Genomic DNA, 15,754 nt, shown 5'->3' with positions numbered 1-15,754 from the left:
ACTTTACAAAATTTAGTAAAAAATACCAGTATCTCCATTAATACTGGTTTCTAACTTTTTCTGATTTAACAAAAAAAAATCAAAACAATGAAACCTTATCACTCTTTCTTCATCACCCTCATATAAGATTTCTCACCATTTTTCAAACATTCTCAATATGATATCTTCATGAAAAAGTTTAGGTATTGATGTTGGATTAGTTTTTTGAAAAATAAGTTGGTTTGTACAACCTTTCATCTTCTGTGCTATTCTTAGTTTGTCCAAATGATCTGTAGGGGTTGGATCCATTGCACCATATTTTCCTAAAAGGTGGAGATTGTTCACCAAAAAGGAAATTAATCTACATGTTACAACGTTGTTAAAAAATACGAGACCTATGAGGGTAGTGAATTATGGTAATAAGCAATTTAGATTGGGAGAGACATAATTAAATTTTATTATTTAATTGAAGATTTCCAATTAAAATAATAATAAATCTACATTTATATATTCATATATTGATTGGAAGGATTCTCACAATGGTCACTTCTTTCAATTAGATCCCCTTCAAGCCTTTGGGATACCTAATACTTTATTATATAATATAGTTGGGGCTTACTACTTGTTGGCGTGTTGGGGTAAAAAAACTTCATGTGTTTTTTTTATCTCACAGTTGGAGTCTATGGAATAAGAAAGAAATTTGATAACTTGAAAAAAGTGGTAGCTTGACAAAAGTTGTAGAGAAAAGATTAATCTCTCCTACCTTGACAGAACTCGTTGTCAATATCAACACCTACAAGAACTTTGTTGTGGAATATTATCAAAACTAATAGAAGGATATGAAAGAGTGTATTGTAAAAACCTTGACAAACACGGCCATTGAAACTTGGAACATTGTTTGTAGGAAGGGAAAATTATGTTTCTTTTTTCCAAACATGTATGTTAGTATATTACAGTTTAATGAATATGTATTCTTATTATCATATATGGTTTCATACTTTAACAAAACATTCTCCAAGACTTCACAATGTTTTATTATTCAGTAAAATATTTTCCAAGATCTTACAAGATTTTATAATTCAGTGAAAGATTCTCCATCACTGTACAAGATAATATAATATGGAGAGAGATTCAGCAAAAGAATTATATATACATATTAAATTATTGATAAAATCACCTCCCATTTTTCCTATGTATCATGGGCATTAGCCCATTTATTATACATATAAATTTATGGTGGTTCTTAAAATTTTCCCTCGTTGTGATCTTCCTCTATTAGACTATCATTGTCAAAGCTTAAGACCAACAAAGGGTGGACTAAAGACATTAAATGCAATATAGGGGTTAAGCAAGGGTGTCCCCTATCCCCTACCCTTTTTGGCATTAATATCGATAAGCTTGAGGAGTGTCTTGAAACTGGAGGTTGCAAAGGCACCGAGTTTGGTGATATGATCAATATTCTTCTCCTCTAAGCTGATGATATTGTTCTTCTTGCAAAAAGCCATGACGACCTATACAAGCAACTTAAGACTCTTGATGTCTATGACTGTTAATACTGACAAGACTAAATTCATGATCATTAAAATAAAAAACACCACCCATGGTAGTTTCGCCTATAATAACCATTGTTTAGAGTAGGTTTCTTTTTACAAATATTTGGGTATTGACTTTCCTCATTAACTCAACTAGAATTATAGCATCGAGAAAAGGATTATTGGAGGCTGCAAAGCTTATTATGAGCTTGAAAACAATTGCAATTCGGCCAATCTTTATGTTTGGAGTAAATAAGGGTTCCTCTTTGAGACACTCGTTACCCCTGTTGTCTTATACGAATGCAGACTTTGGGGTTGTAGTATATCTAGAGAGTCGTGGAGAAAGATTGAGATGATTAAAAAGGAATTCATAACCTACAACCTAAAGATCAAGGGAAATACTCCCTATCCTATCCTCTCGATCGATGTTGGCATTTCCCCCATTCAATGTACGATTATGTTTAGATATATGATATATAAGAAGAAGCTTTACAACATGGAATCCAATAGGCTCCGAAAAAATGCTTCTAGCTTTAGTCAAAACTCCCACCTTCACCTCAAGCGCGGGTGGGATAAGGATGCCTAGTCTTGGCTCAACCATTGGGGAATTAAGGAGGAGATCATCATGGGAAGTAAGGACAGTGTCAAAGATACGATTACCTCCAATTTTAAGGACAAGTTGTGGGATGATAAGGGGCTTGAGCATAAAAGGAAGCTAAGATACTATAAGGAGGTGATCAACCCCATCCTTGATAATGAGAATTTTCTCTTTGTGTTAACAAGTCCTAAGAAAAAAATGAACATCAGTAGGATAAAAACTAATTCTCATGAGCTTCAAAGTGAGACCAGGTGGTGGTCTACTCCCAAGTCTCCCTAAGATGATAGAATTTGCCAGATTTGCAATACTAAGAAGGTGGAAGATGAAAAACTCTTCCTTTTAGACTGCTCGACTCTTAGTCACATCAGCTCTCAATTCATGAACATCTGCCACACTTCTAATCTTATTGACTTATTAAGCCATCCAAACTATATCGATATTGGAGTGTCTCTTTCTCTTCTTCTTTTTTATCACATAAACAAGATTTTGAAGAACCACAATTAGATTCTTTTTCCTTTCTTGAGGCCAGATATACTGCATTGGTCTTAGTGGAGGTTCATCATCATCACCATTATCATTATTATTTAGATTCTCATAACTTAATTCATTTTTTATATTTTTTTATACTAATAATTTACATTATAAAATAATCATTTTATTCTTTCTATATATAATTTTGTTTTTTTAATTTTTTTATCAATATTTTGTTTAGTTATTTGTTATTTTTTTTGTCTAATCCACATGAAAATATGAACTTTGAATCTCATGGTTTACAAACATTTTATGATATGAATATGGCTGATTAAACTTTTTTATAGACATTAATTTTTATTTCTTTTAAATATATTTATCTTTAAATTAAATTTAAATATTCATATATTTTTACAATGGTATTAATTTTATAAAATATTTCACTCTATATTTTTAGAATTTTAATTATTTATCATAACCAATAGAATAGTTATAATTTTTAATTTGAAAACCTTTTAATATTTATCTATTTATTTATTTTTCACAAGTACAACATTGCATATTCCATATGAGGAATATACTTATACTCTCAATATCGTCAACATATGTCCTATCACTTCCAAGACAAATTTATAAAATTTAAATCTTATTTGTTTTTCTTACACATTTTCTAAATATATCTATCATTTTCATAGTTAATAACTCTCTTTTATTTTTATTTTAATTTACAATAAAAATATATATCTTTTATTAACCATTTTTTTTATTAACCATTTTTTATATGATTTATATTACATGAAAAACAACTTCTTATAAATGCGAGTAACAAATAAGATATGACAAATCTCAATAAACATAAACCCACACAACTGAAGAAATAAATTATTTACCAAACTATTCAAATTAAAATTTTTTGTCTTATATTCATTACACATTTAATTGTTATTTTAATTAAAAATTAAAATAATATTAATTTTTCTTATATTTATATATGGAAAAATGGTATATTTTATATAAATAATATAAATTTACTATAATTTTTGTTCTATTTTAAAAATTGGTTACGTATTTTTTCCATTAAATAAATTTAATATTTATTTTAAAAAATTTGAAATTAAGATTTCACATTCTTTCAATCTCTCTTTCACACACACACATATATTGTTGCGTTGCACTTTTAGTTTTTAAAGGAATAATATAGCTAACTTTTATATTTTATATAATATCTGTAAAATTATATTTATTAAATTGTTATTTCAAAAAAATATATATTAAGTTATTAATGAAATTTTTTGGGAAAAGATCATATTGAGAATATTTGGTCGATGCGTTTCCAACCAGCAGGTGTGGTTGATCTTCACGACGAGACTGTGGATAAAAGTTTACTCTTAAATAATGATAAATTAATTTTTAGTTATGAATGGAATATGTTGATATAATATTGTCATCTCTTTTATATTAATAAATAAACTTTCATATATTAACTATTCCAACATTTTCTTTTGTATCCTAGAGGAACCTAGTAGCATACCTATAATAAATTAGTTTTTATTTTATAGTTATGAACGAAATATGTTGATATATTTTTGTTATCTTTTATATATTAATAAATGGAATTTCATATATTAATTATTTTAGCAATTTTTTTGTAACGGAGAGGAATGGAGCAGCCTATTAGTAAGCTAAGATATGAATAGGGGGAATGGGAGCCTATGTGTTTTGAGGTTCAACCATTTCAAATTTCATAGATTAACCTGAACTGATCCCGAGACAACTATTTCAACATTTTTAAATTTATATTTACTTTTTATATTTATTTAACACAATTATGAATTTACCCTAAAAATAATAAATAGCACTATATATATATAAGTATCAAATATCAAATAATAAAATATTAAATAACATAAATGATTAAAATGATTAAATAATAAATAATAGAAATTATTATATAAAAATTTATCAAACAACACATGATCCCAATTAATATTCTCAATATTATGACAACTAATATTTTTAATAAATATTATGATCATTTGATTGGATTATGTGGAATTAACATTTAAATATGTAAGTTGTAATTATGAGTATCACTAAATCTTGTTATCTTAGACTAAAATTTATTGCCATGCTTTTGAAGGATCTCGTGGGTACAAAGTAAGTTGACAAAAGACCAAATTTCACAGTATTGAAGTTCCCCTAGAACAAAAACCAAACCAGTATAATGGAATCTTGTTAAGTTTTGCTATGATTTATAGTGATGCTTTTGAAGGAGTCCAAGGTAACGCACTAGTTTTTCAGACAGCTGGGCGGCAAAATAGTCCCCAGAGCCATTCCCAGAGCATTGACACACACAGACTTTACTTTATCTGCAGTCGTTGAAGTTATCTCAACATTTGTAAAAGTAATTCCTGTGCAAGCAACTGTCTTGCTGCACGAAAAGTTCACAGCCACATCGGTCGATGACGTTCCCTGTATGTTTCTATACGTGACATCTTGTATTTGCACTGCGGATGGCTGCACACAACAACATGACGCACAGTATTATCGATACCAAACAATAATACCAAACTTCAAAACCAATTTGTCTAAATATTATTGCAGTATAACATAGTTTTTACCTCTATGCATTTAGTGGAGATCAGATGTCCGTAGGTGTAGTTTATATTTTATATTATCGATCAATAAATAAATATATTTAAACAATTATTTTATATTACAATAAAATGAAACACAATTGTTTTTTAAGAGAATTTGTATGAGCTTCATTAGCGACGTTTAGGGTTATAGGGATCTCTCTGAGCTGGGTGAGATTTCTGGAATTACGAAATTCCGTGATTACGGATTCTTTACCTAAAGATGAAATTCTATGTAGTTACCCATTACTAACCCGATTGATAGTATTTAGAAGATAAAATAACTGGAAAATTTATCCTATATTATGTGGGCTTAAACAATTATTTTGGAATTAATGTTGATGGCAACATCGATCGCAATCACACATCCACGGACTTCAAAATGATATTTCAACAACGGCGGGAACTAAAGTCATATTAAGACGTATTCAGTCTATATATTTTAGTGGGGAATGTTGGGAAAATATGGAAATGGCCAGAATGGCTAGTTGATCACCTGAATTTTACAAGGTGAAGCGGAATCGCGATAGTACTGATCAATGATAATCGGATTCTTAACATTATGAACAACTATGTCTTCAAATATGATATTTCGTGCATAGCCAGAACCGCCCTGTATATTTACAAAAGCATGAATTCTGTTATAACCATCATAGATAATTCAGATTAATATCAATTACGAACTGCAGTTCATTGTCGTGTGAATAGAAATAATTAAAGAAGCCATACACCTGTTAAACCAACCTGCCAAGTCTTGATTCTGGCTGCGTTGGATGTTTCGACAAAAGTGATGTTTTGGACTAGAATGTCATCAATTTGGGCTTCTTCTCCATTCTTTCCCAGACTTCCAATGCTGCACAAGAGAAGTACTACAATTCAGATTTCATCTTTACTGATTGTATTTTTTGCATGATAAGATCCAAAATACTTATCTCACCTGATGCCATGGCCTGGGCCACACTTTATGGTTTTGATATTAATAGTAGATGAGCCCGACGAAATGGAAATGCAATCATCCCCTGATATAGAGTACTTATAATCATAGTTAGCAGAACCTTTTCTTTTTATTATGGGTTTGCCAATCTGAACTTTAACTAAGTGAAATTAAGATTTGCACTTATAGCAGCTGCGGTGAGATAGATATAAGCTAGATGGATATTGACTGATTTATTATTAAGAAAATGGATCTATGCTATATGGTAATATGTGAATAAACAAATTAACGCAAACCAGTGAAATCACTAACTTCTAACCTGTCTGGATGACACAGTTGTTTATTTGGGCATTCTTAACTCTTTGTAAATGAATACCATCAGTGTTTGGGCTTTGTTCAGGAGCTTGTTGTTGGAATGATAATTCCAACTGCAGGTTGCAGGTTACAGGCGGACGTGGGCAGCGATGGATGCCAATTTAGTAAGCGCAGTGATCGTGAGTTTTTTCCGGCCGCCCGAAACTTTTCACACCAGCCTTCATGCGAAGGAATATTCCGGCGAGCGACTCCGATACGATGTGGTGGCGGCACGTGTCTCTCGCCTGACATCAGCCAACGCAATTTTTCAGAGGCTAAAATTCGGCAGCAAACTGGCTTCCGATATTCTTGTCAGCCGTCCGATTTATTCCATCTACCTCCGCCATCGATTGTCTCAACCTGCATACGCCAACATTAAAAAGTTTGAGTGGAGTAAAGTTGAAGTTTCAGTTTGACCACTGACTTGTCAGTAAATGAATTGACCACCATGCTGAGAATTAAACGACATTCGTAAATAGTTGGTGAAACTTTAATTTTTGATGTTTTATGTTTGGTCACGGGAGCATGGCTTAAATCATTAAAAAATATATATATCATGTATGTTTTTGTTTTAGTTTATATACATATATATAACGAGGCAAAATAAAAAAGTGCTCTGGGTTGTAATATGTTGACCATTGTAAAAGAATAGAGGGCAGCGAAGAACTATGTATTTTTTGCACAGCAGTGCAAGATAAAGAAAAGCAGGGGAGCCCATATCGTTCTGTAATTTTTGTTCACCGGTGGTGAAGAAATGTGAGATAACGCACAGCAATGCGAACCAACAAAATGAAAGGTTGAAATGTAAGTTTTTGATGTTGTAAAAAAACGAAGGGGAAGCAAGTGCGTATGGTGTGAGTAAAGGATTTTATTTTTCATAATGAATGTAATGAAGATTTTACTGCATATGTAAATTTATTTTACAGCAGTATATGTAAAATGTTTTTCACAGTAGTGAATGTAAAAAGGGTTTTTACAGCAGTGAAAGAAAAAGAGATTTTTACACACCAGCAGTGTAAAAATTCTCAGGAGGAGACAGAGTAAATGTTTTGTTGGATGAATATTGTTTTTGGTGAATCCCTCTCAGCAAAGAGGATGAATATGTATCAGAGTTGGCTGAATGTATTTTTTTGGTAAATCCCTCTGAGTGAAAGAGGATGAAGTTTGTATCAGGCTTTATATTTTAATCAATAGAAATGTTTTATGGCTGTGTAATACTCTGTTCTGAGAATTTTTTTTTTAAATGCTTCCCTGTGCAAAAAGATCCTGTGGCAAAAGGAAACAGAGCATTGGCTCTGTGTTTAGTGTTGTTGGTTTTTGGTATTTTCCCATGAAAAATACCCAACAGTGGTATCAGAGCTGGTCCAGGCTCTTTGATGGTGACAGAGCAGGTTCAGGCTCTTTAAAAGTGTCAAGGAAGCTGAAGGAAAGACTCTTTTTGCAGTAGCAGTAAAGCTTCTCCAGCAGTGTGAAGTTTCAGCCAAAGGGATTCAGGTATTTCTCAGATTAACTTTCTATGTTGTTGTTGAAGAAACAGTGAGTCATTTTAAAAACACAGTCAAGTATTTTGGAGTATAGTTAAGAATGGCAAAGTCAAGGAAGAAAGTGTCCAAATCCCCTAAGGTTGTGTCTCCCTCTTCTACTAAAATAGAAGACAATCTATTTGAAAGAATTCTAGTTGAGGCTTCAAAGTTTAATGGAAATTTTGATATATGGGAAATAAAAATGAGGGCTTTCTTACAGTTTGAAGGGATTGAAATGTGGGAATCAGTGATGGATGATAGCAAGAAGGATAAAGAATCCAAGGAGTACAATGCAAAGGCAGCAAAGACTATCTTGGATGGACTGCCTGATTCTGTGAAGAAGAATCTAGGGAAATATTCATCAGCAAAGGATATATGGGACAGACTGCACGACCTTCATGCAAAGGGAGCACTGACCATGACCATCAGTGAAGAAGAAAATTCTGAACCCATCATAGAAGCTGAGAATGAGAAGGTTGACCTCATCAAGCTTCATGTAAAAGAAAGGGATGAAGAGCTCGCTAAGCTCAAGAAGGAGCTTGATCAATGCAAGAGGAAACATCATGAAGAAGTCATATCCATGACAAATCAGCTGAATGAAGCAAAGAAGCAGGAAGATGCCTTGACAAGTCAACTTGAACAAAGGCACATGAGAGTGAATAAGCTTGTAGAAGAGATTGGACAGTACAAGGTAGAGGTTTCCTCCCTTAAGTCTGAACTACAAGAAGCCAAGAAGCAGGCACAAGGAGCTAAAAAGAAAATGGAGAGCATTCAAGCAGAAATCTCCAAAATGAAGACTGATATTATCTCCCTCAAAATAGTAGCAGCTGAAGCTACTCGTAGCAAGGAAGAAACTGAGGGACAACTAGCAAAGAAAAATAATGTATGTGAAAAGTTAGAAGAAGAGATTGTCCTCCTCAGGAAGAAGGTTGAAGGGATGAACAAGATCATGAAGAGCTCTCAAGCTTTGGATGACATGCTCAGCTATCACAGATCTCCATCTGATAAATCAGGACTTGGGTATGTAGGTGAACCCTCAAACAAGGATGAAGATGCTTTAAGCAAAGGAGATGTGAAGAAGGCAGAAAGAAATTGTGATACTCCTAGTTTCAGCAAAGGCAAGGAGAAAGATCAAGGCTATAATAGAAGAAATCCTACTCCAAGCAGAAAGCCAGCTCCAAGAAGAAATGTAGCTGATGTTAAAGAGGCAAGAGGGAATGGTTATCATCAAAGGATCTTGAGGCAGCAAGGCTTCAGAAGTACATCAAGGAAACCTCCATCTCCCAGGTACCAAAGTTCATTTTATGGTTATTGTTATGCTTGTTCAAACTTTGGTCATATGGCAAAAGACTATAGAGCATTTCATGGAGATAGATGTTGTGGTCCCCGACAATCTTCAAGAAATAATTTCACAAGAAGAAATCATGAATTCTTATTCATGAATAAAGTTGAATGCTTCAAGTGTCATAACATTGGGCATATGGCACATGACTGTAACTTAACATAGGCTCTTACACAAGCTAGACCCATGCAAAAGAAGAAAGTTACACAAGTATGGAGAAAGAAGGAAATACAGCCTGAAAGCCCCTTGAGCTCCCTAGTTGATCTAAGTTTGTTTTAAGAAAACTTTGCTGAAAGAAGATGATGCATACATTAAAGGGGAGCTTGTAATTATTAATCATTTTTGTTGAACTGTATTAACAGTCACTCTTTGATGAAGACCTTTTATAAGGGAAGAATATAAAGTTAAATCTGCCATAAAAGCAGAGAAGAAAAAGGGGCAGCGCTCAAATGTGAAGTGCAGCAGCGCAATAAGAAAAGTATACAAAGCATGGAGACCCTCACAGCAGTGGGAAGATAGAACATAAAACAACAGTTTTTGAATTTTTTTTGTTATGGAGCTCATGCATTGAAATGCATAGCAATGGAAGGTAGTTTCCTTCTATGTAATGTGAGAGAACATACTCACAGCAGAGTGAGTACAATACACAGCAGTAAAAAATTGTAATGTTTTTCTTTATATGCAATGCAGCATGCAAAGAAATGCATAAAGAAAAACAGGGACAGCAGATTTTTAATGCACATGGGTGAATGATAATGTGTGTGGCAGCAGAAAAATTAAAGGAACTGCACAACAATGCATTGTGTAAATAAAAAAAATGAATGAAGACTAAGATTGTGTGAAGCAAGGGTGCAAATAAGAAAATGCAGCAGCATAAAGTTTTTGTTGAAGAAATGAAAGGTAATGGACAGCAGCAGATGTAAAAGAAATTTTTTCTTTACAGCAGTAAATGTAAGCGCAGTGAGTGTGTTGTTTGCATCTGAAATGCAAGTAAGACACAACAGAAGTACGATTGTAATTAATGAAGGGGAGCACGCAGCAGCGTGAAGAAAAGTTTTCCCATTGTGAAGAAGGGAAGCACGCATAAGTGCACAAGTAAAGAATTCTCACACAACAGTGTGAATGTGAGAAAGGAAAGGCACAGCAACGCACATGTAAGAATTTTTTTATTAACGCACAACAATGCAGAGTTTGCAAAGAAATGTAAGTGAAGTGCAGCAACAAAACAGCAAGTGTAGACACAGCAGTGTGGGGTAGACGCAGCAAAGAAGATGGCACAACAGTGCAGCAGAGAATATGCAGCAGCATAAAAGAACAATGTAATGAGTATGCACAACAGTGCAATGAATGTTTTGTTTTGAAACTGCATCTAAAGCAGTGTTTGGCAGTAATCCCTCCGTGAGAGGAAGTGAAGTTCTTAGTGAATCCCTCTGTTAAAGAGGAAGGTGCTTTTCAGCACAGTGTCATGGTAAATCCCTCTGTCAAGAGGAAGATGCTTTTTAGCATACACATGGTAAATCCCTCTATTAAGAGGATGATGCTTTTCAGCATAGTCACAGGTGAATCCCTCTGTCATGAGGAAGGTGCTCTTAAGCAAAGTCTCAGGTAAATCCCTCTATTTAGAGGAAGACAACTTTGATTGTTTGTGGAACTGCATCAGAAGCAGTTGGTGAATCCCTCTATGTGAGGAAGATATTCTTGTAATAGCAGTGTTGGTGAATCCCTCTATGTGAGGAAGTGTTTGGGTATGTTTGAATGCCCAGCAGTTGAAATTAAAGGGGAGTGTTGGAATGATAATTCCAACTGCAGGTTGCAGGTTATAGGCAAACGTGGGCAGCGATGGATGCCAACTTAGTAAGCGCAGTGATCGTGAGTTTTTTCCGGCCGCCCGAAACTTTTCACACCAGCCTTCAGGCAAAGGAATATTCCGGCAAGCGACTTCGATACGATGTGGTGGCGGCACGTGTCTCTCGCCTGACATCAGCCGACGCAATTTTTCGGAGGCTAAAGTTCGGCAGCAAACTGGCTTCCGATATTCTTGTCAGCCGTCCGATTTATTCCATCTACCTCCGCCATCGATTGTCTCAACCTGCATACGGCCAACATTAAAAAGTTTGCGTGGAGTAAAGTTGAAGTTTCAGTTTGACCGCCGACTTGTCAGTAAATGAATTGACCACCATGCTGAGAATTAAACGACATTCGTAAATAGTTGGTGAAACTTTAATTTTTGATGTTTTATGTTTGGTCACGGGAGCATGGCTTAAATCATTAAAAAATATATATATCATGTATGTTTTTGTTTTTTTTTTATATACATATATATAACGAGGCAAAATAAAAAAGTGCTCTGGGGTTGTAATATGATGACCATTGTAAAAGAATAGAGGGCAGCGAAGAACTATGTATTTTTTGCACAGCAGTGCAAGATAAAGAAAAGCAGGGGAGCCCATATCGTTCTGTAATTTTTGTTCACCCGTGGTGAAGAAATGTCAGATAACGCACAGCAATGTGAACCAAGAAAATAAAAGGTTGAAATGTAAGTTTTTGATGTTGTAAAAAAAACGAAGGGGAAGCAAGTGCTTATGGTGTGAGTAAAGGATTTTATTTTTCATAATGAATGTAATGAAGATTTTACTGCATATGTAAATTTATTTTACAGCAGTATATGTAAAATGTTTTTCACAGCAGTGAATGTAAAAAGGGATTTTACAGCAGTGAAAGAAAAAGAGATTTTTACACACCAGCAGTGTAAAAATTCTCAGGAGGAGACAGAGTAAATGTTTTGTTGGATGAATATTGTTTTTGGTGAATCCCTCTCAGCAAAGAGGATGAATATGTATCAGAGTTGGCTGAATGTATTTTTTTGGTAAATCCCTCTGAGTGAAAGAGGATGAAGTTTGTATCAGGCTTTATATTTTAATCAATAAAAATGTTTTATGGCTGTGTAATACTCTGTTTTGAGAATTTTTTTTTAAAAGCTTCCCTGTGCAAAAAGATCCTGTGGCAAAAGGAAACAGAGCATTGACTCTGTGTTTAGTGGTGTTGGTTTTTGGTATTTTCCCATGAAAAATACCCAACACTTGTATCTGAAGCCCGCTTAATTGGATATCAGAAGAGTCGACCACTACGAGATGCATTCGTTGGCTATTGACAAATTGCAATTTTTTTATCAAAACATTTGAACATCCACTAATAATCATTGCCTGTAAGACCAACCCAAAATCCAAACAACCGGATGAGCACAGCCTTGAATTAAAATTTACAGAAAGATTAAAAAAACCGTTTATAACAAGGTGATCATTGCGTCTTTTTTCAAGCAAATAAACAAGGTAATCAACATAAGATTGTCGGCTGGAAACAAACCGGTGGAGCCGCATCCAAGCAACCCTGCACACAAGAAATTTGACGTGATTAATATAAATTGAAGGAGCCATTTTATCTCTAATTTGTTATTTAATGGTAAGTGTTGGGCAGGGAAAGATTTTGGATGATGCTTGTGAAAAGGTTGGAGGTGGAGTCGGCGGAGTCGAACGCGGAAGATATGGAATATTAGGGAGGATTACGACAGGATTTTCAATGGCGGCTGACCTGGACGATAAGAGCGGCGTATGGAAGGAGATTGTCAGTGCCATTTGTGCATCGTTTATTGGGCAAATGACTGGCGTGTATTGGGCAAATATCTGAAACCTTTTGTGTGGTTTAACCGGAGCACCCATTTTTTAGTGGCCACATGTACACAATGGTGAGGTGAAACAGAACAGTTAAAGGGAACCCTTACTTCTTGTTGGTTAACCTTGCAGGATTTAGCCCACCAATCTTGACCTTGACCATCAATGACACCGCCACCTTCTATGGTCAACCCAGATATACCATAAAATCGAATCCAAAGATTAAGTTCACTGCTATTCCATGCAGATGGTTTATTGGCTGCAACTATTGTTCCAGTAATCTGAAAATTTATGATTTTAGCAAATAATTTAACATGGAATTTTCATGATCATCTTAAAAAGCATACAATCCAATATTCAACTTTCTCACCTCTACTGAAATATGAGACTTGCAAGGGCCAAGAAACGTCATTGGCTTAATTAGAAATGTCTTCCCCAATGGTACTTGCAACACTGCGTTGGAAGATGCCATGCATGTTGCTTCCCATGCTTCTATGAATGCCTATAAATCACAAATGAGAAACAATACGTAGGTATTATAACAACGATAATAATCTAATCAAATTTTCTTGTTTGCGAAAGCAGATTTAACTAGTTCTCTGAAAGGAATAGGCACATATCTTTGGCAGTTACCAGAGAGCAAAAAAATATTTATTCCTAGTGCATGAATACTAAAGAGATTTTAAGCGTGAAAATAAAACACCGTGGGCGGGAATTTTCCTAAAATCTAAGAGTTCTGTCAAAGGGATGGTATTAATTTAAAAAGGTGCGCGCCCACTGGCTCCCAGTATTAACGATGAATATATGCGAGGTGCATCAAACTTTACAATGAAAATATCAAATGAATATTGAATCTATATAATTGATTAAAAAATATTCACCGTCCGATCATCTTTTAAACCGCCGGCATGTGCACCGTAGTCCATGACATTGAATATCGGTGAAGCGCTGGAATCACTTTTGCTTAGCACCTTTATATGAGTAGCCCAGCTTGAATCCACCATTAACAGCGCCATAATAGCAACAACTGAAGCGAATGTAGTCTGCACATAATTTATTTGTTCAAAACGACTCGTAAATTTTTCATGCACAGAAAATTAGAAATCACAAACATTGTTTGCAAGGAATTACCACCAATTTGAAATCCATCGCGATAGTTCGGAGGTCGAACCCTCATTGTAGCCAATAGGTGCTCGAAACTTGTTTCATGGAAGGTAGAAGAGCGGGGATTTTATAGTGCCAGAAACTTGTTTTTGGTTTTGCTTTTTCTTCTTTCTACCTAAACCTTGATCGACTCGGGTTGGTAAATTTTATTTTTTCAAAACACACTGTGGCCATAAAAATTGACCAACTATCACTGGGCATTGAGGAATCTCATGTTGCTGTAACATATTCAAATACCAGAGGACAAGGAATAGTTTGATGGTTATTCATTTTTCGGAGCCTCCATACTTGATTTTATCAAGATTTCACCCCAACTGATTTTATCCGTTTCCGATTGTTACGGAGAGACTGAAATGAGTCACTCTCTTTGACCTGATACGGTGATAAGCCGTAGATTCTGTTTCTTCTTCAGAAGTCTTCATCGAAGGGTGCCTAGTTGTTATCTGCATGTCTATATCTGTGATGCGTTACTTCTTTCAAATTCTTTCCACAACGGTGTACCTAGATGTGATCTTGGTGTTTGGATGCTTGGTTTCTCAGCTGTGGAAATTAAATCGAACCAGTGACTTTATTGGGGTTGAAATATGGTTGTATTGTAGTAAAATGGATTTTTTTCCCTGGGTGGTGTTCTTGCATTTTTTTTGCCATTCGTTGTAATTTTCTTCTCGCTCGTTATATTTTAGATGGTATTATATTTGAAGTGTAATTATATATTTTATTCTTAGGGTTGTTGGTTATTATTATATATTTTATTGTTAGGGTTGTTGGTTATTATTATATATTTTATTGTTAGGGTTATTGGTTATTATTAGATACAATTAGTTTGTAGAAGGTTGTTTAAACCTAGTTAAATGTGAATGATTTTTCCTTGACGAATTATTACTCTCTAGTAAGATATTTTCTTTTTTAAATGAGTGATTTTGTTTTTAAGATAATCTGTGTATCTTACGATGTCTTTATATTTTTATTATTACATTTTTTAATAGAAAGTGCTTCTCAAAAAATTGTGTAATAATGTCTATTTTCCATTGTAGACTTGTGAAAGAACCTGGTATTTATTTCCCCTTCTTTAATCCATTACACACTTGATTTCTGTCTCCATAAGATTTCCTCCTGCTGGCATCTGTTGTCCCATTCTTGTTGAAGAGAGTCAGCTTGCATTTTCCTTTCCTTTGTGAAGCCTTCTGTGATGAGAATTTGTTTAGTTTCCTGTAATTTTTTTTCCACTTCTCTTTTGGCTTTAAAAATATTGCCAAGCTCATTTTTGTTCCATTCTTTAAGCCTTAGCTTGATGTGTTTGAGTCTTTGTTGCAGGAGGAACATTTTTGTGCCTTGAGTGGCTATGTCTTCCACCCACCATTTTCCAATATTAGTGATGAAGTTAGGGTGAGTGAGCCAGACATTTTCAAACCTGAAAGGTATCTTCCTTGGAGTGCCAATAAACGAAGCCTCTAGCTGAATAGGCCAGTGGTCTGAGCCTCCAAAAGGGAGGATAAAAGCAATCAAGTTATGGCCAATGAGAAGGAGTTCCTCTGAGATTATGAATCTATCTA

The 15,754-nt window shown here is 34.5% G+C and overlaps 1 protein-coding gene across 1 annotated transcript; it reads right to left on the bottom strand.

The window, feature by feature from the left end:
- Positions 1-4,869: 4,869 nt before the first annotated feature.
- On the bottom strand, positions 4,870-14,186 carry LOC149236430 (polygalacturonase-like). Its single transcript, XM_089368907.1, has 12 exons — positions 14,169-14,186; positions 13,919-14,080; positions 13,408-13,539; positions 13,163-13,318; positions 12,958-13,056; positions 12,733-12,756; positions 6,843-6,864; positions 6,597-6,749; positions 6,154-6,235; positions 5,961-6,069; positions 5,713-5,829; positions 4,870-5,097 (listed from the first exon to the last, which is right to left on the bottom strand). Exons 1-12 carry the CDS (start codon positions 14,184-14,186, stop codon positions 4,870-4,872), a joined length of 1,302 nt encoding a protein of 433 aa, XP_089225033.1.
- Between the last annotated feature and the right edge of the window lie 1,568 nt (positions 14,187-15,754).

The sequence above is a fragment of the Pinus tabuliformis genome, chromosome 8 (assembly GCF_031772625.1).
Source record: "Pinus tabuliformis cultivar Carrire ecotype Pingquan chromosome 8, CPIR1, whole genome shotgun sequence".
NCBI classification, from domain to species: domain Eukaryota; kingdom Viridiplantae; phylum Streptophyta; class Pinopsida; order Pinales; family Pinaceae; genus Pinus; species Pinus tabuliformis.
The sequence above is the reverse complement of the archived record's forward strand: the minus strand, read 5'-3'. Positions and strand labels throughout refer to the sequence as shown.

Coding starts and splice junctions, on each gene's coding strand:
- LOC149236430 (XM_089368907.1), bottom strand. Junction 6,236..6,596: donor ATCGCTGCCCACGTCCGCCT/GTAACCTGCAAC, acceptor ACTCTATATCAG/GGGATGATTGCATTTCCATT. Junction 5,098..5,712: donor CTTCACCTTGTAAAATTCAG/GTGATCAACTAG, acceptor TGTTGTGTGCAG/CCATCCGCAGTGCAAATACA.